At 37.0% G+C, this 25290-nt stretch overlaps 6 protein-coding genes and 1 pseudogene across 8 annotated transcripts; 3 read left to right on the top strand and 4 right to left on the bottom strand.

The window, feature by feature from the left end:
- On the bottom strand, positions 802–1691 carry LOC18767765 (annotated as a pseudogene).
- On the top strand, positions 6268–7059 carry LOC18766543 (auxin-induced protein 15A). Its single transcript, XM_007201385.2, has one exon. It carries the CDS (start codon positions 6367–6369, stop codon positions 6664–6666), a length of 300 nt encoding a protein of 99 aa, XP_007201447.1. The 5' UTR covers positions 6268–6366; the 3' UTR covers positions 6667–7059.
- On the bottom strand, positions 8635–9455 carry LOC18766351 (auxin-responsive protein SAUR21). Its single transcript, XM_007201576.2, has one exon. The coding sequence runs from the start codon at positions 9120–9122 to the stop codon at positions 8817–8819; it is 306 nt and encodes a 101-aa protein (XP_007201638.1). The 5' UTR covers positions 9123–9455; the 3' UTR covers positions 8635–8816.
- Positions 12997–13572, bottom strand: LOC18767763 (auxin-responsive protein SAUR21). The gene has a single exon (XM_007199276.2). The coding sequence runs from the start codon at positions 13500–13502 to the stop codon at positions 13197–13199; it is 306 nt and encodes a 101-aa protein (XP_007199338.1). The 5' UTR covers positions 13503–13572; the 3' UTR covers positions 12997–13196.
- LOC18768430 (auxin-induced protein 15A) lies at positions 17104–18024 on the top strand. Its single transcript, XM_007201384.2, has one exon. It carries the CDS (start codon positions 17254–17256, stop codon positions 17554–17556), a length of 303 nt encoding a protein of 100 aa, XP_007201446.1. The 5' UTR covers positions 17104–17253; the 3' UTR covers positions 17557–18024.
- Positions 21042–23240, bottom strand: LOC109950587. 3 transcript variants are annotated; one of them, XM_020569894.1, is made up of 3 exons: positions 22378–23240; positions 21559–22287; positions 21042–21406 (listed from the first exon to the last, which is right to left on the bottom strand). In XM_020569894.1, the coding sequence occupies exons 2-3, from the start codon at positions 22112–22114 to the stop codon at positions 21183–21185; spliced, it is 780 nt and encodes a 259-aa protein (XP_020425483.1). In that variant the 5' UTR covers positions 22115–22287; positions 22378–23240; the 3' UTR covers positions 21042–21182. The 3 variants fall into 3 exon arrangements, with proteins under 3 accessions (XP_020425483.1, XP_020425482.1, XP_020425484.1); XM_020569893.1 differs by having other exon boundaries at positions 21559–23240; XM_020569895.1 differs by having other exon boundaries at positions 21580–23234.
- LOC18766730 (auxin-induced protein X15) lies at positions 23553–24580 on the top strand. Its single transcript, XM_020569896.1, has one exon. The coding sequence runs from the start codon at positions 23765–23767 to the stop codon at positions 24044–24046; it is 282 nt and encodes a 93-aa protein (XP_020425485.1). The 5' UTR covers positions 23553–23764; the 3' UTR covers positions 24047–24580.

Raw genomic sequence — 25290 nt, 5'->3', positions numbered from 1 at the left:
AGTTTCGGCTATGCATGCCAAACAAAACAAAGTATCTCATTAGTTTGAGGCTCATTTTCTTTACCTTAATCAAGTTTTGGACAAACATCTTTGAAATATTATTCTCACAATATATAAATTCAGCCCTTCTACTTCAACTTACCATGCACCGATATGGTCCACACCTTAACCACTTAGAAGAGAGAAGACCCAATGGATCTCTACGTGTGATTACTAAAGGTCTCGGTGCAATTAGGAGTAGACCACCTATATTTAAACTGTAGAGTATTTTTGTATTCTTGACTTGTATTTGAGCCACCTACACCAATACTTAATAGCTCAAGTTAGAATTTATTCCCGAGACACTTTTAGCACGATTGTGAGAAGTTTTTTTAACTTATGAAAATCTTATTGTTTTTCTTTTCTTTCAGAAAGGAAAATACTTACCACTTTCTGTGGAAGTAGGAACTCCTACTTTCCTGTTAATCTGTGGAAGTAGGAGTCAATCACAGTTTGACATGTATGTAGAGACTTTTCTTTTTGTGGTTTTCATGAATTATTTTTGCAAAATGTGTCAAACTGTGATTTGCAGGAAGTAAGAATGCCTACTTCGATGGAAAGAGGGAAGGAGGGAAGCAGCCCTTTAAAAAAACCTTTAGCCTATAAGTTCATTTTTTGGTCTAATGCGGTTTATATAAGTTTTTATTGTATTATGAGAATTTTATTCAAATCTATTATCTGTAATTCTTGTTATTGTATGAACAAACATAAAAGGTTTAACAAGTATACACTACACAACACACACAATTTATGAATGGATGTGGATATAAAACAAAGTTTTGGGGAAAATAATATATATATATATACCAAAGCTATACACAAAATGTACGTCTTCTTCTTGTCCTATACTACATCAACTTGCTAGACAATCCCTCTTGGAGAGCACATGACGTGCGGCCTACAGTTATCCAAAGTTGCAAGTTTGCAACCCACCCCATTTGAAGTTAATAACTAAATCCTGTTGTGACAACAATTTCTATTTACAATTTCCTCAACTGGTCATACAAGTTGGAAGATTTCTTGTCATTTCTGTTTACAATTTCTATTCACAATTTTATCACAGATCACATGTCATTTAATCTAGGATTGATGAAGATTTCTTCTCTGCAAGGGATTGTGAGTCCACCCATTGGATGGTCAAATCCAAATTCTTCCTCTGCCTTACTTAGCAACTCTTGGAATGAAGGCTGACTCAAGAATGAAATTGGAACCATGTATCTCTTTTTTTCATTCTCTCCAACATACACTGCTAAGAAGCCTTTTGGAACACCTATAGCAGATGTTGAAGTTGCTCGGTTTGCGAAAAGACTTCCTCATCGGAGGATCTGCTTAGCATGCATAATACTAGGCAATCGGATAGCCATATGTTTAAAAATCTGAATTTTCACTTTTCAAAAAGAGCTTGAAGTTGAAAGTTGACTGGAAGAAAAAGATTTAGGTTAAGATGGTGATGAGGAGTTGATTTGTTTATGGGATAATATATGTGTGTGTATATATATATATATGTATATATATATTGAAAGGGTGTGTAGAATGTGGAAAGAAATGTGTGGAAGCAAATATGGTAGGGTTGGCAAGTGACATAAGAATTTGAAGGATCACATGGCTGTGTTTTCCATCTCAATATAAACTACTTGGTAGCTGTGAAGTCTGTATATTTTTTGGAGAACATTATGCCCCAAACCATTTTTATGACAACCTACAAACATGAAACCCCACTTGAAATTTTAGAGAGAGAGATGTGTGGATAGCAAAAGCTTCTGTTGATTTGAGTGGCTGACTTCCTTTCAATACAGGACAGTCTTCAGACATATATATGTCTATAATTTCTTGACAGCAATAGATTAATTAGCACTCTTTGGACCACATTAAATATGTAAACATTACCTACTGCAAGGTCAATAAGTATCACACTACAAGAAAAACTGCCTTGACGGTTAAGAAGTGTCAAGAATCTATTTCCTTGACAGCTAAAAAAGGGTAAAGAATACCAGTGTCAATAAAGGGTACCCATTGATCAGCTTTTCAAAAATAAGATCTCAGCAAGAGCAGGATAATTTTATTCACCTAATTTTTCATTTTTCATTTTTTGGCAAAGCTCTTTGAAATATCCTGCAGATCAAAATTCCTATCATTTATTATGTATTGTATCTGAATCATCAGTTCCTTGTTTCCACTGTTTCAATAAACAATTGAACACTGATAGTAAAATATTTAACCAGTTCAGTTTTCTGGTGACAGTCCAGAGTGTTCAAACAAATGAGATACTTCCTTTTCTTGTTGAAAGGACAAAGCCACATGGTAGGGTTGTTTGGTTCTCCCACCCAACCAATCAAGAAGCATCCATTCTAATAGCACCACAAATTCTTGTTTTCAAAGCAGCATTAAAAAAAAAACAAGAAGAAAAAGAAGAAAGAAAAGAATACTAGTTGTTTGCCACACAAGCTAACAACTTAGTTGTCATCCCACACAAGCTTTTATTGGGTAGGGCACATATGCAGTACTGTTGGTTATCTCTTGTGACTCTGCATTGGCACTCAATTCAATGAATTTATGAGCCTCTTGTCAAACAGGCTTATCTTTGAAATTTAACATCTAGTGGTCCCAGAGGAGATTGCTAAGTAGGGAATGCTGTTTCTCCACAAGGATAGAGCTTGGCCATTATCCAGAGAAAGTTTTTGGAGGATGAGTTACATAAGCAGGAAGACAAGCCCATATGATTTGGTACAAGCATATGGCCTTCATTGCTTCCCCTCTCAGTGACTCTTCACCAATCATGTCATGTAGTGTACCATATAGTTTTCTGCATACCCTTTCATCTATATATACACACATGATCAAGTTCATCATGAGCAACTAAAGTCTTCACCTTCCCAAGCATCAAACCTATCTCTCTTTTCCAAGTACTTGGCATTTTTTTTTCTTCTTCTTTTGTCGTCTTGAGCATATAAAAGCCATGGGTTTCCTGTTGCCTGGAATTTTTAACGCAAAGAGAAGTCTCGTTCGATCTCGATCTACTTCAAACCAGACAGCTGAATCAAAGACAGACATCCCAAAAGGCTATTTTGCAGTGTATGTTGGAGAGAGCCAGAAGAAGCTGTTTGTGATTCCAGTATCATATTTGAATGAGACTTTGTTCCTGGAATTGCTGAGTCAAGCTGAAGAAGAATTTGGATACAATCATCCCATGGGTGGTATCACAATCCCCTGCAGTGAAAGCATCTTCCTTGATCTTACTTCCAGTTTAAGTGTATGACTAAACGAGAATCGATCATCAAGAGCATTGAAACGATCCTCATTGCAGAACTCACTGAGTCAAGTTGTTGAAGAATATTGATGTGATCATATCCAAGGAATCCTCATTTCAGAAATCACTTTGGATTGAAACAGCGGCTACCATTGATCATCCACAGAATCAACTCACATCTTGTGTTGGAAGCAGAGCTTCTGTAATCCTGAAGCTGCTTGTGATCTGAGCAGAAGCATAGAAATTTATGTAGCAGATAAATGATGGTATTTTGAACTCCACAAAACCATTGGTCCAAAAATCATGACTCCAATTTTGAACTCAAAGGAAGTCAAATTATTTTCTTTTAATCCCATGTAAACATCTTTGTTGGTCCACCAGAATATTTAATATATGATAAATGCCTCATCCATTCTTCACAAGAACTAAATAGCAGAAGATTTGCACAAGAACTGCAGTAAATTGCTTATTAATACTTAAAAAAAAATAATTATAAACATGGTGCCCCATACAGATTGGGATCTTGAATTAGACTGCATTTTAAAATTCTAGTGAATCCAATCTCTCTAAACTAATGATATTGGGGGGAGGTGAGGTGGGGGACTTTTCACTATAAGATATCTACATAGTCATATGTGGGAATTTCTTGAATATAGATAGGGATGTTACCTTTTGGTGCCTTTGTGGCTTCCTGATCTATCAGCAGATCCCTGCATATCCCATCTGATGACTCTCATTTGTTTGAGATACCTGTAGAAAACATGAATTTCCTCATGGCAATAAAATACTTCCTTAGTTATACGGTTATCCGTTGTTCACTTTGTACATGAACTTGCTAGCCGTATTGTGTCATTTCAACTTTTTAAGTAACTTAATTTCCATTGTGATTCCATATTGTATCAAGGACAGGGAAATAAATTTAACAAGGTAAAAGGAATTTTTTCCGGCATAGAGCTATCCCAATGTATTCTGTTTATTTTGGTCTATTATTCCAATGTATTCTAAAATCAATAACAAATGTATAGTGTGAACAATTTCTGTTTACAACTTCCTCAACTGGTCATACAAGTTAGAATCCCTTATATCTTATGATGGAAAGCATAGAAACAAGAGAATGCACAAGTCTTTACAAAATTGTTTCTGATAATTTATCTTTGAGCAATAAATCACATGCCATTCAACTGAGAAGTGAGATTAATGAAGATTTCTTCTCTGCAAGGGATTGTGAGTCCACCCATTGGATGGTCAAATCCAAATTCTTCCTCTGCCTTACTTAGCAACTCTTGAAATGAAGGCTGACTCAAGAATGAAATCGGAACCATGTAGCGCTTTCTTTTGCTCTCTCCAACATACACTGGTAAGAAGCCTTTTGGAACACCTATGGAAGATGTCGAATCTGCTCGGTTTGCAAAAAGACTTCCTCGTTGGAGAATCTGCTTAGCATGCATAATACCAGGCAATTGGATAGCCATGTTTAAATGTCTGTGTTATCACTTTGGAAGAGCTTGAAGCTGAAAATTGGCAGGAAGAAAAGATTTAGGTTAAGATGGCGGATGTGGAGTTGATTTGTTTATGGGATAATTGTGTATGTATATATATACAGATGAAAATTGAAAGGGTATGTAGGAAAATATCAGGAATGTGGAAAGAAATGCATGGAAGCAAATATGTTGGGGCTGGCAAGTGACATAAGAATTTGAAGGATCACATGGCCCTGTCTTCCATCTCAATATGAATTACTTGGTAGCTGTTAAGTCTGTATATTTGTTGGAGAACATCATGCCCCCAACCAGTTTCATGACAACCTATAAACCCCACTTGAAATTTCAGAGAGACGTGTGGATAGCAAAAGCTTCCTTTCAATAAAGGACTGGCTTCAGACATATCTATGTCTATAATTTCTTGACAGAAATAGATTAACTAGCATTCTTTGGACCAAATTAAATATGTACAAATTAGCTACTGCATGTGCAGCTTTTCAAAAATAAGATCTCAGCCAATGTAGGATCATTTTTTTCACCTAAATTTTTATTTCTATTTTTTTGCAAAGCTCTTTGAAATATCCTGCGGAACGGAATTCCTGCCATTTATTATGTGTTGTATCTGAATCATCAGTTCCATGTTTCCACTCTTCCAATAAACAATTGAAAACTGATGGTCAAATATTTTACCAGTTCCGTTTTCTGGTGACAGTCCAGAGTGTTCATACAAATGAATCCTTCCTCTGCTTGTTGAAACTGAACGTCATAGATGAAAGAAAAAAGCCACATGGTAGGGTTGTTTGGTTCTCTCATCCCAACCAATCAAGCTATAGAGCATCCATTCTTATCCAGGCCCCATGTCAAATTCCAATAGCACCACAAAAATTCTTGCTTTCAAAGCACAATTAAAAAAAAGAAGAAGAAGAGAAAGAAGACTAATTGTTTGCCACACAAGCTAACAACTTAATTGTTTGCCACACAAGTTAACAACTTAGTTGTCCTGTCACACAAGCTTTCGTTGGGTAGGGCACATATGCGGTTCTGTCGGTTATCTTTCCGTGACTTCGAATGAGCATTCAATTCAAAGAATTCATTATTCAAGAAAATGTATATGCAATTAAGGGTTAGCAGACCTAATCTTGAACAGTAATTAGTGATTACTCCAACATATATGGGCCTCTTCTCTAAGAGGATTTTTTTTTATTGGATTGAAATTTCACATCTGCTGGTCCCTTTTGTTGTCTGTTACACAGAGAAGATTGCTAGGTAGAGATGCTGTTTCTCCACAAGGATACAGATTGGCCATTATCCAGAGAAGTTTTTTGGAGGCTGAGTTGCACAAGCAGATAGACAAACCCATGTGATTTGGTACAAGCAAGTGGCCCTCATTGCTTCCCCTCTCAGTGCCTCTTCACCGATCATTTTATGTAGTGTACCATACGGTTTTCTGCATACCATTTCATCTATATATACACACATGATCAAGTTCATCATGAGCAACTAAAGTCTTCACCTTCCCAAGCATCAAACCTTTCTCTCTTTTCCAAGTCCTTTGCATTCATTTTCTTCTTCTTTTGTCCTCTTGAGCATATAAAAGCCATGGGTTTCAGGTTGCCTGGAATTGTTAATGCAAAGAGAAGTCTCATCCGATCTCGATCTACTTCAAAACGGACAGCTGAATCAAAGACAGATATCCCAAAAGGCTATTTTGCAGTGTATGTTGGAGAGAGCCAGAAGAAGCGGTTTGTGATTCCGGTATCATATTTGAATGAACCTTTATTCCTGGATTTGTTGAGTCAAGCTGAAGAAGAATTTGGATATGATCATCCCATGGGTGGTATCACAATCCCCTGCAGTGAAAACACCTTCCTCGATCTTACTTCCCGCTTACGTGTATGACTGAGCGTGAATGGATTTCAAAATCATCGAAAAGATCCTCATTTCAGACCTCACTGTGTCAAGCTGATGAAGGATTTTGATGTGATCATATCCAAAGCATCATTATTTCAGAAACCACTGAGTTTGGATGGAAAAAGAGGTTACCATGGATCATTCATAGAATCAGCTCACCCTTCTGTAATGCTGAAGTTGCTTGTGATCTGAGCAGAATCATAGAAATTGTTGCTGCAGAAAAATGATGATATGATGAGGTCCACAAAACCATTGTTCCAAAAATCATGACTCCAATTTTGAACTCAAAGGAAGTCAAATTTGTTGTCTTGTAATTCTATGTAAACTTCTTTGTTACTCTACAGGAATATACAAGAATATATAACATATGATAAATGCTCATCCATTCTTCTCTTATAGTTTTCACAAGAACTGAATGGCAGCAGCTTTGCACAAGAACTGAAGTATAATTGGTTACTCATACTTATTTATACATGGTGTCTCATACAGATTCGGATCTTGAATTAAACTGCATTTTCATATTCCAGTGAATCCAGTCTCTCAAAATTATGATTGGGGTCTTTCCCTATAAGATATCTGCAGATACATTCATATATGAGATTTTCTACCCTATTGATATTTGTGACTTAGGTTCACCAAAGCACATGGAAAATATCATGTCCATGTCGGTTCCATTTGATGCTTGTTGCCAAGGAATCGAATGATTTCATAATTTTTATATATTACAATTGTTGAAATGTAAATTGACTAGCTAATTTCTAGTTAGTTAGTAATTTACTTAGTCTGTTTTTCCTTCTAGTTTCATTAAGCATTGTGTTAGTTGAGTGGCTTGAGCTCATATGCCAAGTGTAAGGTGTATTGCAGTCAGTTAGTTTCCAACGGCTCTTAGCCTTTGTATTGCCATGTGTCACATTCACATTGGCTCTTCTAACAGAATGGAGGTGATTGGCTGATGTAATGAAAGAATGAGAATGAATACAAAAGGTGTGATCTCTGCATTTTGAGCAGTAGATCGTACCAGAGAACATTTACATATTTTCTCTGTTTGCTCTTTCTATCATCATCCTTCTCTGTACCTTCTAGCTCGCTCTGTAATCCAAAACTTCAACAACAATGCTGTAACTCAAAAAATTGTTTAATAGTTCTACCATTAAGTTCTCGATATATAGATAGGAATGTTGCCTTTTGGTGGCTTTGTGGCTCCTTGAGCTCTCAGCAGATCCCTGCTTATCCCATCTGATGACTCTCATTTGTTTGAGATAGCTGTGGAATTCTCGAAACTCCTCATGGCAATAACATACGGCTATCTTTAAGCATTATGTTATCATTTGTTCATTCAGTATGAACTTTCTAGCCCTTTTGTGTACTTTCAGCTTTGAAGTGACTGAATTTCTATTGTGATTATCAACAAATGGCAAAAACTGTTGTTCGTGAAAAGGTGGCTCTTGGAAGTCATCAAGTCTGCTTTGTTCCTTCTGTCGACCAACCTGCGGACCTGTTCACCAAAGCTCTTCACAAACCACGCCATCAGCATATGTCTTCCAAACTTGTGCATCCTATGACGCCCAGTTTGCGGGGGGTGTTAACGCAGCCTTCCTTTCCTAGCCTACACGGAAGTCAACTTCACAATCTCCTCCTAGCAATTAGCCTTTCCTGCTGTAAATCGGATTGTATTCATGCCTATATTATTTCCTACCTTAACTAGATATCCTGTACCAGTATAAATAGGGGCTTTGTGTAATATGTTAAATACAAGGAAATATATTCTCTACAAAAACCATCTTAAGAGACATGTAAATGTCTGAAGTTACATGTACAAAGTCGATACAAACAGTCCATACTGCTTAAATTTTGTTAATAAATTAATATTGTATCAAGGACAATCTAAACGATGTACGAAGTGATAAAAAATAAAAGGAATATCCCAAAAAAAAAAAAAAGTGACAGGAAAAGAAAGAAAGCAAGGTAATGGACTGAAATCATATCCGAATCCAAAGAGAAACAATATCTTTAATGTTGCTCTTTCTGTAATCGATAACAAATGTAAAGATTGTCTACAATTTCTATTTACAACTTCCTCAACTGGTCATATAAGTCTTTACAAAATTGTCTCTGATAATTTATATTTTAATCACAAATCACATGCCATTCAACTGAGAAGTGAGATTAATGAAGATTTCTTCTCTGCAAGGGATTGTGAGTCCACCCATTGGATGGTCAAATCCAAATTCTTCCTCTGCCTTTCTTAGCAACTCTTGAAATGAAGGCTGACTCAAGAATGAAATTGGAACCATGTATCTCTTTTTTTCGCTTTCTCCAACATACACAGCCAAGAAACCTTTTGGAACACCCACTGAAGATGTTGAAGCTGCTCCGTTTGCAAGAAAACGTCCTCGTCGGAGAATCTGCTTAGCATGCATAATACTAGGAAATTGGATAGCCATGTTTAAGAGTCTGTATTAACACTGTTGAAAGAGCTTGAAGTTGAAAATTAACTCGAAGAAAAGATTTAGTAAAGATGATGATGAAGAGTTGATTTGTTTATGGGATAGTATGGAAGTGTCTCTATATATAGATGAAATTTGAAGTGGTGGATAGGAAAATATTTGGAATGTGGAAAGAAATGGATGGAAGAAAATATGGTTGGGTTGGCAAGTGACATAAGAATTTGAAGGATCACATGGCTTTGTCTTCCATCCCAATCTGAAGTTGTTAGCTGTTAAGTCTGTATATTTGTTGGAGAACCTTATGCCCCAACCATTTTTATGACAACCTACACGCATAGAACCCCAAACTTGGAATTTTAGAGATGTGTGGATAGAGAAGCTGCTTGTTCCTTTGAATACAGTTTTAGGTCAGGCTACGGACATTTGTGGCTATAATTTCTTGAGAAAAAAAAAATTAGCACTCTTTAGACATTTATGTCTACAAATCTTGTTAAAATACGGTTCTTAGAATTTTAGAAATGTACGCAATACCTACTGCACGTTCAATATGTATCAACTTTTCAAAAATAAGATCTCACCTGGTTCATGCTCATTTTTTCACCTAAATTATTTTTCTTTTGCAATGCTCTTTAAATATCCTGCAGAACTAACTTCTTGTCAGTTATTTTGTATGTTATCTGGTAAGTTTGATTAATTACAAGTAAATGTCGGAATAACATTTGATTACTACAATGTTAGGGGTGGGGAAACATGTGACCAAATGGCAAAATAAATTTGTAGATTAATTACAGGTACTACTTGCTTGTTAACAGATATCTTCAGTTGCCATAAGGAAAGAGGAGAAGAAATTGTCAACACAGCTTCTCCCTTGGCTCTAGAATTGCTAGATTTCTCTAGTAGGTGATTTTAGGGTTTTAGCCGGACGTGCCTAAAACAAAAATGTCAATGGTTTTACTCAACCAAGAGTTCAACTAATAAATCAAAACTGATGGTCAAATAAATGATCTGAGGGGTTTTCTGGCTACAATTCAGATAGACCAAACAAAATGAGATGCTTCATGTTAATGCAACTTTCCTTTCCTTGCCTACACGGAAGTCAACTTCACAATCTCCTCCTAGCAATTAGCCTTTCCTGCTGTAAATTGGATTTCCTGCTGTAAATCGGATTGTATTCATGTCTCTATTATTTCCTACCTTAAGTAGATATCCTGTACTAGTCTAAATAGGGACTTTGTGTAATCTGTTAAATACAAGGAAATATATTTTCTACACTTCGTTTTCTTGTTGAGAGTTTTGAGACTCAAGGTCATAGCTGAAATGACAAAGGCACATGGTAGGATGGCTTGGTGCTGCCAATCAAGCTATATACTAAATAGCATCTCTTCTTATTCAGGCCCCATGTTAAAGTTTTCATAGCACCACACATTCTTGTTTGTACAGCATTTAAAAAAAAAAAAAATCTAATTATGAACAAGTTGGTTCCTTATCAAGCATGCATAATTTTATTGGATTGTTAATTCACATTTGGCTGTTCCCTCTTATCTAGCAAGGTAGGGAATGCTGTTTCTAAACAAGGATATAATTTCTGCATAACCTTTCGACTATATATATACACACATGATCAGGCTCATCATCGGCAATTCAAGTCTTTACCTTTCTAAGAATCAAGGCTTTATCTGTTTTCCTAGTCCTTTAAATTCTGTTTCTTATTCTTCATCCTCTTGAGAATATAAAAGTCATGGGTTTCCGGTTGCCTGGAATTGTTAACGCCAAGAGAAGTCTCATTCGATCTCTATCTAGTTCAAGCCGGACAGCTGAATCAAAGACCTTGGATATCCCAAAAGGCTATTTTGCAGTCTATGTTGGAAAGAGCCAGAAGAAGCGGTTTGTGATTCCAGTATCATATTTGAATGAAACTTTGTTTCTAGATTTGCTGAGTCAAGCTGAAGAAGAATTTGGATATGATCATCCCATGGGTGGTATCACAATCCCCTGCAGTGAAGACACTTTCCTTCATCTCACTTCCTGCTTAAGTGTGTGAATGTAAGCAAATGGATCGAAACCATCGAAACCATCCTCATTGAAGAACTCACTGAGTCAAGATGAAGAAGAAAATTTGGATATGATCATATCAAAAGCATCCTCATTTCAGAACTCATCACTGAGTTAGGATGAAGAAGAGGCCACAGTTGATCATTCATTAAATCGACTCAAACCTTCTGCAATCCTAAAGCTGCTTGGATATGAGCAGAAACATAGAAATTTTGAAGCATACAAATGATGATATCAGGTTTTGAACTTAAAGGCAGTCAAATTCTCTGTCTTTTAACCCTATGTAATCTTCTTGGTTGCTCTCCAGGAATATATGGTGACATATAATATATTTTAAATCCTTATCCATCCTTGTCTTATACTTTAATTACTTTGTTATCTTCTTGTAGCTCTGTTATATATTGAATCACCAAATGGCAGCAGATTTGCACAAGAATTGAAGTATATAATTCGTTTGTTTTATAAGTAGTGGCTCAGAACAATTTCTTCTGGGTATTTCCCTATAAGATATCTGCAGATACAGTCATATTTATGACTTTTAAGCCTGTTTATATGTGTCTTCGGTTCACATTTTTTTCATTTATGGAGTACATTCTTGTAACTCAAAAGTTGCGACACAAAAATTTCTTTCATGAGTCTTTCATTAACTTCTTAAATATACGTAGTGATGATGCCTTTCCATGCCTCTGTGGCCTTTGAGATAGCAGTGGAAAATTTTGATTTCGAACTCCAGATAGAGGAAAATCAATATATCTTGCCAAGCACATATTGATGGTAGGACAAGTTGGAAGAGCAATTCCTACTTCTTACACAGATGAGACTGGTTGCAGAACAAATAAAAATCTCTTAAAATAATGTTTTTTTGTTTTGTTTTTTTTCATCAATAATAGATAGATTGATTAAAGTCTAATGGGAACATTAGTATCAGAAGCTAAAATATTAAACAACCAGTCCGGCATCCCTATTCCAGTGATAGGAACCGTTGCGTCGAGTAACATAAGCTGCAACTGCATGTGCAGCATTGTTGCACCCTCAGCGCGAACTTGAACACGATATTAGTCAGTTGAGAGCTGAGGCAATTGATATCATGGATGACACCCTCCACTGAAGCATCTGTGATCTCACCAGTTTGGAGCATGTCAATTAACACCTTTGAGTTAGACTCCACATCCACCCGAATGTACCCATTTCAACACAACTTAAAACATTGCTCCTTGCACTGCCTCTCTGCCTCTGTCACAGGACTAGAGATGCATGGAAAGCCGCCCACACCACCTGCAGCAATAAACAAGCCCACAGATGATCTAGCCACCCATCCATAGCCACCCTGAGACATGGTTGCCGACCAAGCGCCATCACAATTCACTTTAATGAGTCGATGCACTGGCCCATCTCCCGTCACCGAAATCTCATGCAGCAAAACGGAAGACAACCATTTTGCTTCCATGTATTCTCTCCATTGGCTTAGTTTTCATAGAAATCCAGTTACTTGATATGCAGGCCTAGTTTGTTTAGGCAAGACAAAATGGAAATAATTTATAATATGCTGGCCCCCTAGTTTACCAGGCTTTTGTTAGCTTAATACATCAATTTGCTGGACAAACCCTTTTGAAGAGTACACATAAGTCTGCCATTTTGTGTAATTTTAACTTTGAAGGGGGTTAATACAAACAAACGTTACTCTCTCTGTTCTATTTTACCCCTTCATATTGCTTAAGTTTTCTTCATATGGTGTCATAAACAATCAAAAAAATAAAATGGATGGTAAAAAAAGTGGCAGAAAAGAAAGTTACCAAGGTAATGGACTGTAAATCATTTCAGAATTGAAAGAGAGAAATTTTTCATTCGATGTTGCTAATTCTAGAATCGATCATCATGTACAGCCAACTATTTCCATTTGCAACTTTCTCAACTAGTCAAAAAATTTGGATCCCTTTCTTCTTATGCTAAAAAGCATAGATGCAAGAGAATGTATAAGTCTTTACAATTTGTTCAGATAATTTATATGTGAACCATGAATCACAAGCCATACAACCGAGAAGTGAGATCAACGAAGATTTCTTCTCTGCAAGGAATTGTGAGTCCACCCATTGGATGGTCAAATCCAAATTCTTCCTCTGCCTTACTTAACGACTCTTGAAATGAAGGCTGACTCAATAATGAAATTGGAACCATGTATCTCTTTTTTTCATTCTCTCCAACATACACTGCGAAGAAGCCTTTTGGAACACCTACTAAAGATGTTGAAGCTGCGCGGTTAGCAAACAAACTCCCCCGGCAGAGGATCTGCTTTGCTTGCATAATACTAGGCAATCTGATAGCCATGTTTAAAAGTCTAAGTTATCACTTGAGAATACGTTGAAGTTAAAAAATGACTTGGAGAACAGATTTTGGAAAGTCTGTGGTTTTCTTGATTATTTTATGATCTGATATATATAGATGAAAAGGTCTATAGGAAAATACTGAATGTGGAGACAACTGTGTGGAAGCAAATAGGTTGGGGTTGGCAAGTGACATAAGCATTTGAAAGATCACATGCTTCTGTCTTCCAAGTTCCATCTCAATCTCAACAACTTGGTAGCTATATATTGTTTGAATCTGTATATTTGTTGGCGAACATTATGCCCCCAACCATTTCTATGACAACCTACAAACATGGATGCCCACTTGAAGTTTTAGAGATTTGTGGATACGAAAAGATACTTGTTGATTTGTGGATGGGATTCAGATAAATATGTTTATAGTTTCTTGACAGCAACAAATTAGCACTCTCGAGACCACATTAATCTTGATACAACATGCTTTTTAGATATGTACTCATTACCTACTGCGTGCTAAAAAAGTACCAATTCCTCAACCAAATGAAAGACTTCTCTTGCTTGTTGAGTCTGAAGATCATAGATGAAAGGACAAAGCCACATGCTAGGGTGGTGGTTTGGTGCTCCCAACCAACCAAACTATAGAGCATCCCAGGGTCCATGTAAATTCTCATAGCACCACAAATTCTTGTCTTTTGAAGCAGCATTTATAAAAAGATGAAAAAGAAAGAGACTACTAATTTATCACAAGCTAACAAGTTTTTGTTGTAGGGCATACCATATGCGGTACTATTAACCAGAGGAGCGTCCAACTCAATGAATTCATTTTTCAAGAACATGGTGGTCCCTTTTGTTGTCTGTTAACCAGAGGAGCTAGCTAGGTAGGGAATCCTGTTTCTACACAACGATAGAGTTTGATCATTTTCATGAGATATCTCTTGCGGAAGGGTTACATGAGCACGAAAACAAACCCATGTGATTTGGTACAAGCTAGTGTCCCTCATTGCTTCTCCTCCCAGTGCCCCTTCAGTACCAATCATTTCATGTACCTGATGATTTTCTGCATACCTTTCATCTATATATATACTATGCTTGGGTTCATCATGAGCAACTCATGTCTTATCCTTCCCACGCACCAAAGCTCTCTGTGTTTTTTCCAAGTCCTTGCCAATCTTTTTCTTCTTGTTTTGTCCTCTTGAGAATACTAAATCATGGGTTTCCGGTTGCCTGGAATTGTTAGCGCCAAGAGAAGTCTCATTCGATCTCTATCTAGTTCAAGTCAGACGGCTGATTCAAAGACCTTAGATATCCCAAAAGGCTATTTTGCAGTCTATGTTGGGGAGAGCCAAAAGAAGCGGTTTTTGATTCCAATATCTTATTTGAATGAGCCTTTGTTCCTGGATTTGCTGAGTCAAGCTGAAGAAGAATTTGGATATGATCATCCCATGGGTGGTATCACAATCCCCTGCAGTGAAGACACCTTCCTTCATCTCACTTCCCGCTTAAGTGTATGAGTGATCACTAAGTAATGATGAGGACGGGGCTATTCTTGATCGTCCACTGAGTCGACTTACATCTTGTGCTGAGAGGAAGCAATCTGTAAGCCTGAAGCTGCTTGTGATCTGAGCATAAAGTTAAAAAGTTCATGAATCCGACAAACGAAGATACTATGGACGTTGAAAAACTTTAGTCCAAAATCATGATCGAAATTTTGAACTATTGTCCTTGAGAGTACATACGGAACTTAAAGACGTGCATTGTAGTATAAAAGATCTTGGGCCTCTCCACATTTGGGTTGGATGCTATGATCTTCTCATGTGTAACCTTTGTTACTCTCCAGGAAAATATATTGGAATGCAAATTTAAATCCTGATCCACTTTCTTGTCTTATTTTTCATTGTACTTGTAGCTCTGTCATAAAATAAAATCATCAATGACAGCATATTTTTCAAAAAATGAAAGTATAATGGTTTACTCAGTACTTCCTTTATCAATGGGGCCAAAGTACTTCCTTTATCCATGGGGCCAAAATTAGTAGCCTCCTTTCATACAGGGAATCTTTACCCTGTATGACTGTATCTGATAATTTAATAATATATTAAGCACAGTATGCGTAACATCTCTCAATGGATTGAAAGAATAAGGGTTAATCGTTTTATTAGTTCCTGAACTTAGACCCAATTTGCATTTGAGTACCTCAATTTCTAAAATGGTTCCCGTGGTCCTTTAACTTCACTTTCATTAGGATAAATGGTCCTACCATCAATTTTGTTAACTTTTTCTGTTAAATGCTGGGACAAAATGGTAATTTTATTTTAAAACCAAAAAAATGAATAAAAAATCATATCTTTAAAATAACCATAAAAGAAAATCAAATAAAAAACCAACAAAAAAAAAAAAAAAGTTTTGGGGGAGTAGAAATCGGGATAGAGGGGGAGAGAAAGAGAGTATAATTTTGATTTTTTAATTTTTTAATTTTTTATTCATATTTTAATCAATTTTGATACAAAAATACCATCCCTTGCATTTAATAGAAAAGTTAACAATATTAACAGTAAGACCATTTGTCCTAACTAAAGTGAAGTTGAAGGACCATGAGAACTATTTTGAAAATTGAGGTACTTAAATGCAAATCGGGTCTAAATTAAAGGACTAATAAAATGATTAACCCGAAAGAATAATAAGGAGGAGAGTCATCATGAGTTAATATAGAGAGACACTGAGCCGAACAACTAAGTTTCTTTCATAAAAAAATGGCACAATATATATGCACGACTTTCCCTATGCTAGAGAGTGCAAGCCAAGTTTACATGGCTTCTTCAGTTGTTGCCATAAGCAAAGGCAAGAAGAGATTATCAACCTAGCTTCTCCTTCTCTCTAGAATTTTCTAGATTTCTCTAGTAGGCTTTTCGCCGAACTTGCCTAAAACAAGACTGGCAATGGTTTTGTTAAACCAAGAGTTGTAATGGAAAATGGTTTTTTAAAAATTGAGTTTAGACCGAGTAGCTTAAGTTCAATTTATTAACTTCAGTTTTCTTGATCAAGTAATGTCAACTATTTAAATCAATAGTGTTTTCTGGTTAAGTCCAGATTGGCCTAACAAAATGAAATAAATACCTCCTTTGTTTGCTGAGACTGAAGATCAGAGTCGTAACTACAAAGCCACATGTAGGGTGCCTTGCTGCTCCCAAGCAAGCTATTTAGCACCACACAACACAATTGTATTAGTGTTGGGTAGGACCACAACATATGCAGTGTTGTTGGTCTTTTGATGAAGTGAGAGGGCAATTCATTAGCAGACCTATTCAAGAAACTTTGTAGTTTAATAGTCCAATTATGTGGTCAGTTGATTTAGTGTGAACAAAGAGAAGTGCATGTCTCAAGCATAAATGCTACTTACCTAACAGACATAAGTCTTTTGGATTGAATCACCTCTAGTGGTCCTTTTGTTGTCTGTTACCTAGAGGAGGTAGGGAAGAGTTCCGTGAGAAATCTTTCGAGGATGTGTTGCGTGAGAAGGACGACAAGCCCATGTGATTTCTCACAATCAAGTGTCCCTCATTGGAGCCCATCTCAGACCAATAATTTCATGTAGCTGTTGATTTTCTGGATACCCTTGATCTATATATACACATGACCAAGTTCATCATGAGCAACTCAAGTCTTCACCTTCTCAAGCACCAAAGCTTTCTCTGCTTTCCAAATCCAAGTCCTTTGAATTCCCTCTCTTCTTTTGTCCTTTGAGAATATATAAGATCATGGGTTTCCGGTTGCCTGCAATTGTTAACGCAAAGAGAAGTCTCATTCGATCTCTATCTAGTTCAAGCCAGACAGCAGATTCAAAGACTTTAGATTTCCCAAAAGGCTACTTTGCAGTCTATGTTGGGGAGAGCCAGAAGAAGCGGTTTGTGATTCCGATATCATATTTGAATGAGCCTTTATTCCTGGATTTGCTGAGTCAAGCTGAAGAAGAATTCGGATATGATCATCCCATGGGAGGTATCACAATCCCCTGCAGTGAAAACACCTTCCTTGATCTCACTTCCCGCTTAAGTGTGTGAGTGTACACGAATCGGTCATCCAATCTATCCAAACCATCCTCATTTCAGAGCTCACTGAGCCAAGATGAAAGAATTTGGATATGATCATATCCAAAGCATCCACATTTCAGAACTCGCTGAGTTGGGATGAAGAAGAGGCTACCACTGCTCATCCATGGAATCAACTCACATCTTATGGTGAAAGCAAACCTTCTCAAATGCTGAAGCTGCTTCTAGGCTGAGCTTTTATGAAGCAGACAAGTGATGATATTATGAACTCCCTAGAACCATTGGTCCAAATATCATCCCCCACCCAAAGGCAGTCAAATTCTGTCTTTTGAACCTATGTAAACTTCTTTGTTGTTCTCCAGGAGCAATATACAATCTATTTGAAATCCTCATCCTTTCTTGTCTTATGGTTTGCATTATAGTATTATCTTCTTGTAGCCCTTGTTATATAGTTAATCCCACAAGTGGTAGCAGATTTGCACAAGAATTTGACTAAAATGCTGACCATATAACTTTTTACATGGTTCCTCATACAGATTGGGGAAATATCATGCCCATTTCAGTGGCATTTTTAATGCTTGATTGATCCTAAGTTATCAAATTTTGATGAAACACATTCTTGCAAATCAACTCCTGACACAAATATTTGTTTCATGACAATATGCTATGACATTAATTTTCTCTTGCCAAAGTCTATTTGCATAATTCCAGCTTGCATAAACTAGATTTTTGAAAACCCTTAGAAAAACAAATTATCTGAGGGAAAAAAAACCTCAATGTATTATTGATAGGTGCATGACAAGATTTTTTTATTTTTGACAAACTACAAAAATATTTACATACCGTTATAAAGATATATTAGAGTCAGCAACTTGTCTAGCTTCCTGTCCTAGCAAGGACTTCAGATTTAAAACTAAAACACAATCCAACAGATATGAAGTCTCAATCATTGCCAAATTCTTGATGATGTGGAAGACAGAACCATGTGATCCTTCATATGCATATGTCTCCCCATTCATCCCCACCACAGCATATAGCCTCTACACCACCACATACTGCAGATTTCATGGATTTTCCAATCTAGCATTCATCTCCATATAAATGTTGATTGGACCTGAATTTATGGAGGCCCGATGAATGGCCCGTTGCGGTAAATGGGTTTTTGGAGCAACAAATTAGAAGCCCAATAGCATTCATAGTCCAGCGAGGAAGATCATAATCAAGTAGAAGGCAATTGAATTATATTTCATATCTAACATACCTGTAACTTTTGTTTTAAGTTTGATTATGCAATCGAATTATTTAGTGGCTCAAAAACTGGTACTAATATCCCCAAAATCCAAAATCCAATTTTGGAAAACCAAAAACATCACTTCCCTTCACCAACCTATCACGGTTTTGGATTCTTTTCTGTTCATAGGTGTCAGATGTAACCGGCCGGTTTCTCTTTATCTCTCTCATCGTGTTCATCACGTGAACTGATAAAAGAAATGGTTTAATAGGTATATCAAGAATTTATTTTACGACGTGTGGGAAGCATGCAAGAATACCAACCCAATTTTCCTTTTCGCTTCCTCACGAAAATTGTCAAAACATGTGGTGAAACAACTACGATGGCGCATAGATTCCTCACCATATGGAAACCATGGGCACTATAGGTTATTTTTTGAACTTATGTACCCTTGGCTTCCCTATAAATAATGGGCTCTAAATCTTGAGAGCATAATACACTCTTAGAATTGGCTGACTTGAAATGGGAGATAGGCCTCCCAGAGGCCAATGGAGATGTGTGGCTGGGAAGGATTCTCATATTTTCACTACGTTTTCTTAATTGAAAACTAAGGAGGTGACATAATAGGGGCTCCTCCCATGCCACACATTTCTATTGTTTTTGGGATTCTCTCCCTTTTCCTTTCTTGCTGGCCGGTTGAAATTTCAATCTCTAACTGTTCCATAACTATATATGCAGGTATTTCTAATTTTTTTTCTATTCATTTGTTATAATCAAATTGTCAAGATATATTTCCTAATCACAAAGTATTTCACTACCAATAATGACACTCAATTTTACCCTCATGCACTCCGAATTGGATATTTCCAGTGGTAGGCAAAGTGTAGCAAGTTAAAACTGAAGCCTTTTTGGTAGTAACATTTTGGATCTACTATGTGTACGAAACTGATCTAACTTTCAGCTATAAATTTTACTTTGGTGGAAATAATGGTGAAAGCAATAGGAAGCAACATCTTTATAGATCACAAATTGCTTGTCCATTAAACTTGTAATCTACATTTTTTTTAAACGACAGCCCACTTTGTCAAGCAATTTTGACGATGTTTCATTTGTACTCTTTATTCATTACAAAAGCAAAAAAGAAAAAGTAAAACTGTAATTAATTAGCAATCATTTTTGACAAAAAAATAATTTAAATAAAAAAACCCTCCCAACGGTTGAAGAGATAGAAAAAGGATCTAAAAGATGACGACAACCAATTTGGAATCTCATTTGTTCAATTTTTAATGTACTTATACGAGGGAAGAAATATGTTGGAAAAACTATTTTTCATATCCATTAAGTCTTCTTGTTTTCTTTTTATGCAATTGAACTATTTACTGTCGACTAATGGGGTGTTAGGTGGATTTTCCTAGGCTTTTGGTGTGCTCTCAAGAGGTCTTGGGTTCAAGCTCCCATGGTACCCGTGTGTGTGAGTTCTCACTCTCCGCTTCCTAATTTTGGCACCAAAGAAGGGAGACTAGGCAGAGAATACGACACTGGAAGGCATGGGCTGCATGAAGATAAACTTGGGCCAGAGAGGATGACAGGCAGGTCTGATGACGGAGAATGGTCTGGAGTAGTAGCAGCATGTGCCTTGTTAAACAGAAAAGAAACTTCATCAAATAACACATGACGCGATAAAAAAACATGATTAGAAACAAGATCCAAGCATCGATAACCTTGAGGGTTCAAAGAATAACCAAGTAACACACATTTGGAAGACCGAAATTGTAATTTATTATTATTATATGGCCGTAAATAAGGAAAACATGCACACCCAAAAGGTTTTAAAAACGAATAATTATGTTCTTTGTGAAACAATAATTCATAGGGTGATTTATACTGAAGCAACTTAGAAGAAAGACGGTAAATTAAATAAACAGTGGTGTGCTTGGCCTCAGCCCAATAGGAAGGAGGCATAAAGGCATTGGCTAAAAGAGTGAGCCCGGTGTCAACAATGTGACGATGCTTACGTTCGGCTAAACCATTTTACTCAGGATGATGTGGACAAGAAAGACGATGATGAATGCCATGATGAGATAAAAAATTCTTAAATTGATGACTAGTGTATTCCCCACCCCCATCTGATTGAAATGCCTTAATCGTAGTGAAAAACATATTTTCAACCAAAGCCTTAAATTTAATGAAGTGAGAGAAAACTTATGATTTCAATTTCATTGGAAAAATTCAAGAATAACGACAAAAATCATCAACATATAAAACATAATAATTAAAATAAGAAATAGATTTATTTGAAGAACTCCATACATCAGAGTGAATAAGTTTCAGTGGAGAAGAAAGGACATAAAAAGGACTAAAGGGTAATTTAACACTTTTACCCAACGTACATGACTGACAAAAAGAACTAGACAGAGCCAGAAGATGGCAATTTATTATGAGATAACAAAAATTGCAAAGTAGACGAAGCAGGATGACCAAGGCGAGAGTGCCACACAGAGCGGTCAACATAGACACCTAGTAAAGCAACACGATCACGCAAAACTTGAAAAAACTCATTCGGTGTAAATGAAAAGGGATATAGGCCATTACTACTCTTGCCCAAGAAAGTGTCCTCCTCGTCCCCAAATCCTGGATAAAATAACAATTAGGAAAAAAAGTGAAGAAACAATGGTTGTTAGTGGGAAATTTATGAATAGGTAAGAGAGGAAGAGATGCATCGAGACAATGAACAATATCATTAAGATGAAAAGAAGAATTAAGGTGAGAGAAACGAGAGTGACCAATATTTTTAATAGGCGAACCTGTTCCACCAAGCACACCTCCAACATTGTCAGAACCATGATACTGTTTAGCAAGGGATAAGAAGCTCAGGTCATTGGTAATATGAGTGTTTGCATCGGTATCATCAACCCACTGTTGATGGCCACCATGTGAAGGATATTGAGCAGTTATGTCTTGAAGACGAGACAGAGGAGAAGGCACAGAAAACGTCTTGGAAGGACAGACAGCTGCGATGTGGCCAAAACCATGACAATTGAAACATTGAAGAGGCCTAGGGGCAGAATGAAGCCCAAAAGAGGAAGCAGTAGAGCCAGAAGGAGGTGGGCCAAGAACACTCAGCTCGATATTGCTACCAAAATGTTGTTGATGTGAGGCAGGACTAGAGGCGCCATAGGAAGCGCCAGGGAAACCGCGACCAGAAGTAAAACCTAGTCGTGAGGGAGAGAATGAGTTGGGAAGATCGGGACTATGACCAGCAAACCCAGCACAATCGCCAAAATCACAGCCACCGAGACCACCATGGGAAGCTTCCATAGCTGTCGCACCAGAATACATGACCAGAGAATAAGATAACTACAGGCCACGTTCAGCAGACAAGAGGAGAGCATCAAGATCAGGCATATTGATGGGTTTCTCACGAGCTTGAGTAGCGGCAATGGTATTTTCATAAAGAGGACAAACGTTGTTCATAACCATCACAAGGAGATCAGAGTCAGCAACTAAAGCACCTGCCAGAGCCAAGTTATCGTCAATCGAGTTAATACGATCAAGGAAATCAGTGATGGAAGATTCACAACAGGTTGTGCAAAGCAAGTTACTGTGAAGTTGAAGAAGACGATTCTGATTCGGAGAAGCAAAATGAGTTTCAAGGGCTACCCAAGTGTCACAGCGATGGTCTTGGAAGCTACGGTGGTGAGAACTTCATGGTGAAAGGAACCGTTGATGAGAGAGAGAAAACAAGCTGATATTTCTGGACCCAATCATCATACTCTGGGTTGGGGAGGAGAGACAGAAAAGTAGATTCATCGGCCTTAGCATTTGGGTCAGGAATGGTCGGAGGACACAGAGAAGTGCCGTCAACAAAGCTGAGCAAGCGGTAGATGCGAAGGATAGGAACAATTTGAGCAAGCCACGTCAGATAATTATCACACTTGAGACGAATGGAGATAACATGATGAACGCTAGGAAAATCAATAGACGAGGAAGAAGCCATGGTGCCAACAAAAAAAAAAAAAAGACAGGGAACAAGAAAATTGAGGATCGAGGACTGTGAGTCTCAGGCTCTTGATACCATGAAAGGTTTTGAATATTCTCGATGATTTTCATTGAACAATCATGTGATAATTATATACAATGCTTTGCTTGGTGTCTACACAAAGGATTTCCTATTCTAGGCAAGAATCAAGTCCTTGAGAGATAAGGAATATATACAGCAAATCTATGAAATAAATACAAATAAAACAGGAAACTAAATCATTTTAGGATCACGTCTCATTAGATTTCATGTTTGTAAAGACTCAGGATTTCAATTGTTTATGGGATCATCTGTGTGTATGTGTGTGTCTACGTATAGATGAAAGGGTGTGTAGAGGAAAATATCTGAAATGGGGACAATTGGGTGGGGATTGGAAAGAGGCATGAGAATTTGAGGGATCACATGGTCTGTTTTCCATCTCATTCTCAAGAACTTGGTAGTTATTAAGTCTGTATGTTTGTTGGAGAACATGATGCCCAACAATTTTTTTTGTGACACCTACAAACTCTTTATATGCGGATAGAAAAGACTTCTTTGAAGTACAAAACAGGGTTAAGACATATCTGTCCATAGTCTCTTGACAGGAACACATTAGCAATCTTTAGACCACAACAAATTACTCGATGAAATAAGACGTGGGGAATGATGTTTGTACAGAGGGATACAGTTTTGTCATTGCATGTGGAGATGATTTATGCGAGTGGGAAGACAACCCATGTTATGTTTTGATTTCTCACAAGCTATTATCCTTCACTGGGGCAAATCTCTGCGCCTCGAGACCACTCATTTCATGTAGAAGGCGATACTCTTTCATCTATATATACACAAGAGATCAGGTTCATAACCAACAACTCAAGTCTCTCTCCTTGCCAAGCATCAAAGTCTTCTCTGTTTCCCAAGTCCTCTGAATTCTTTCTTGTTCAAATTTTCCACTTGAGAATATAAAAACCATGGGATTCCGATTGCCAGGAATTGTTAACTCCAAGAAGGGTCTAAACAAGGCTGCTACTTCAAACACCGTAGACATCCCAAAAGGCTACTTTGCAGTGTATGTTGGGGGGAGCCAGAAGAAGCGATTTGTGGTTCCAATATCATACTTGAATGAGCCTTTGTTCTTGGATTTGCTAAGTCAAGCAGAAGAAGAATTTGGATATGATCATCCAATGGGTGGTATCACAATCCCCTGCAGTGATGAAACCTTCATTCATCTCACTTCCAGCTTAAGTGTATGAATGAACGCAAATGAAGTGAATCTGGTTCATATCCAAATCAGCACTCAGTTCGATCAGAAGAACTCGCCGTGTCAAGATGAAGTAGAGGCTGTGATTGATCATATGCACATTTTTCTGTTGCTTATGAATCTGGGAAGCCTTCTTTGATGGTCAAAGTGCTTGTGAGCTGAGCACGAAGATACAAAATTTGTGAAGCAGTCGAATGACGATATCATGAACTCTCGATTCGAAGACTATTGAGCCCAAAATCATAACTCCAATTTTGAACTGGATGACAAGAAGATTTGTCTTTTAAGCCATGTACAATTCTAAATGTTTTATTCTCCAGGAAACATGAGAAAATGTAATGATATATTTTGATTCCTCATCCACTTTATTGTCTCATTTTTCAGTAAGTTATTATCTAATTGTAGCTTGTTGCTTCATACAAAAATAGAATCTGGAAGTAGACCAAATTTGAACATCTCACAAAGTTGAAGATGGCCAAATATTCTGATTTTCTGCCCAATATAATGTTAAAGACGGCTTATATCAGAAGTAATTGGACAAGATTGCTTGGAAATTTCAAATATTGGAACTTTTATACTAAATGTCTCACTTGTATGGGTTGGATATTATCCAAATAAAGGTTATCCATCTAAATTCAATTCTAAGTGAGAACATTAAACATGGAAAAGATCAATTAGAGGATAAAAAGTACAAATATGTTTCAGTCCCTAGTAGTTCACACTTAACCGGTCTCAATAGACACGCAAAGATAGAAAGATTCTCTAAATTTTGTAAGTTTATTTAATCATGTATTTAGGCTTGATAGAATCCAATGGCAGCTGCAATGACAATCCCAATAGAGTGTTTTCAATTAGGATTATAAAGCGTTTAAAAAGATTTTAAAAATCCGAGTGTATTCAATTTGGATTTATACAAAATTTTAAAAGAGGTTTTACAAGTCTGGGTGTATTCAATTCGGACTTATATGAACTTTTAAAATGTCTATTCAAATATGGGTGTATTCAATTAGGATTATAAAAAAGGTGATATATTTGGAAGGATTTCATTAAGTGATAAATTTTCATAGGTTTTAAGGGGAGAGTTATAAATAACAAAGACCAAAATAATCCAACCTCCCTCCCAAGTATTTCATCATACGTTTTTCTCTTGGCTTTTCTATCTGCGAAGATGAACATCTTCCTTCCTTCATCTGTGAAGGTATGCTCCCTATTTTTTCTTTGATCCATACCTTGTTG

This window comes from Prunus persica, chromosome G8, assembly GCF_000346465.2.
Source record: "Prunus persica cultivar Lovell chromosome G8, Prunus_persica_NCBIv2, whole genome shotgun sequence".
NCBI lineage: Eukaryota > Viridiplantae > Streptophyta > Magnoliopsida > Rosales > Rosaceae > Prunus > Prunus persica.
The sequence above is the reverse complement of the archived record's forward strand: the minus strand, read 5'-3'. Positions and strand labels throughout refer to the sequence as shown.

Bases quoted from the DNA above. Each gene is read 5' to 3' on its own strand.
- LOC18766543 (XM_007201385.2), top strand. From the start codon at position 6,367: ATGGGTTTCAGGTTGCCTGGAATTGTTAATGCAAAGAGAAGTCTCATC.
- LOC18768430 (XM_007201384.2), top strand. From the start codon at position 17,254: ATGGGTTTCCGGTTGCCTGCAATTGTTAACGCAAAGAGAAGTCTCATT.
- LOC109950587 (XM_020569893.1), bottom strand. From the start codon at position 22,114: ATGTATTCTGGTGCGACAGCTATGGAAGCTTCCCATGGTGGTCTCGGT. The intron at 21,407-21,558 runs GTCACTCTCGTT...TATTTTATCCAG, and splicing joins TTCGCCTATTAAAAATATTG to GATTTGGGGACGAGGAGGAC.
- LOC18766730 (XM_020569896.1), top strand. From the start codon at position 23,765: ATGGGATTCCGATTGCCAGGAATTGTTAACTCCAAGAAGGGTCTAAAC.
- LOC18766351 (XM_007201576.2), bottom strand. From the start codon at position 9,122: ATGGCTATCCAATTTCCTAGTATTATGCATGCTAAGCAGATTCTCCGA.
- LOC18767763 (XM_007199276.2), bottom strand. From the start codon at position 13,502: ATGGCTATCAGATTGCCTAGTATTATGCAAGCAAAGCAGATCCTCTGC.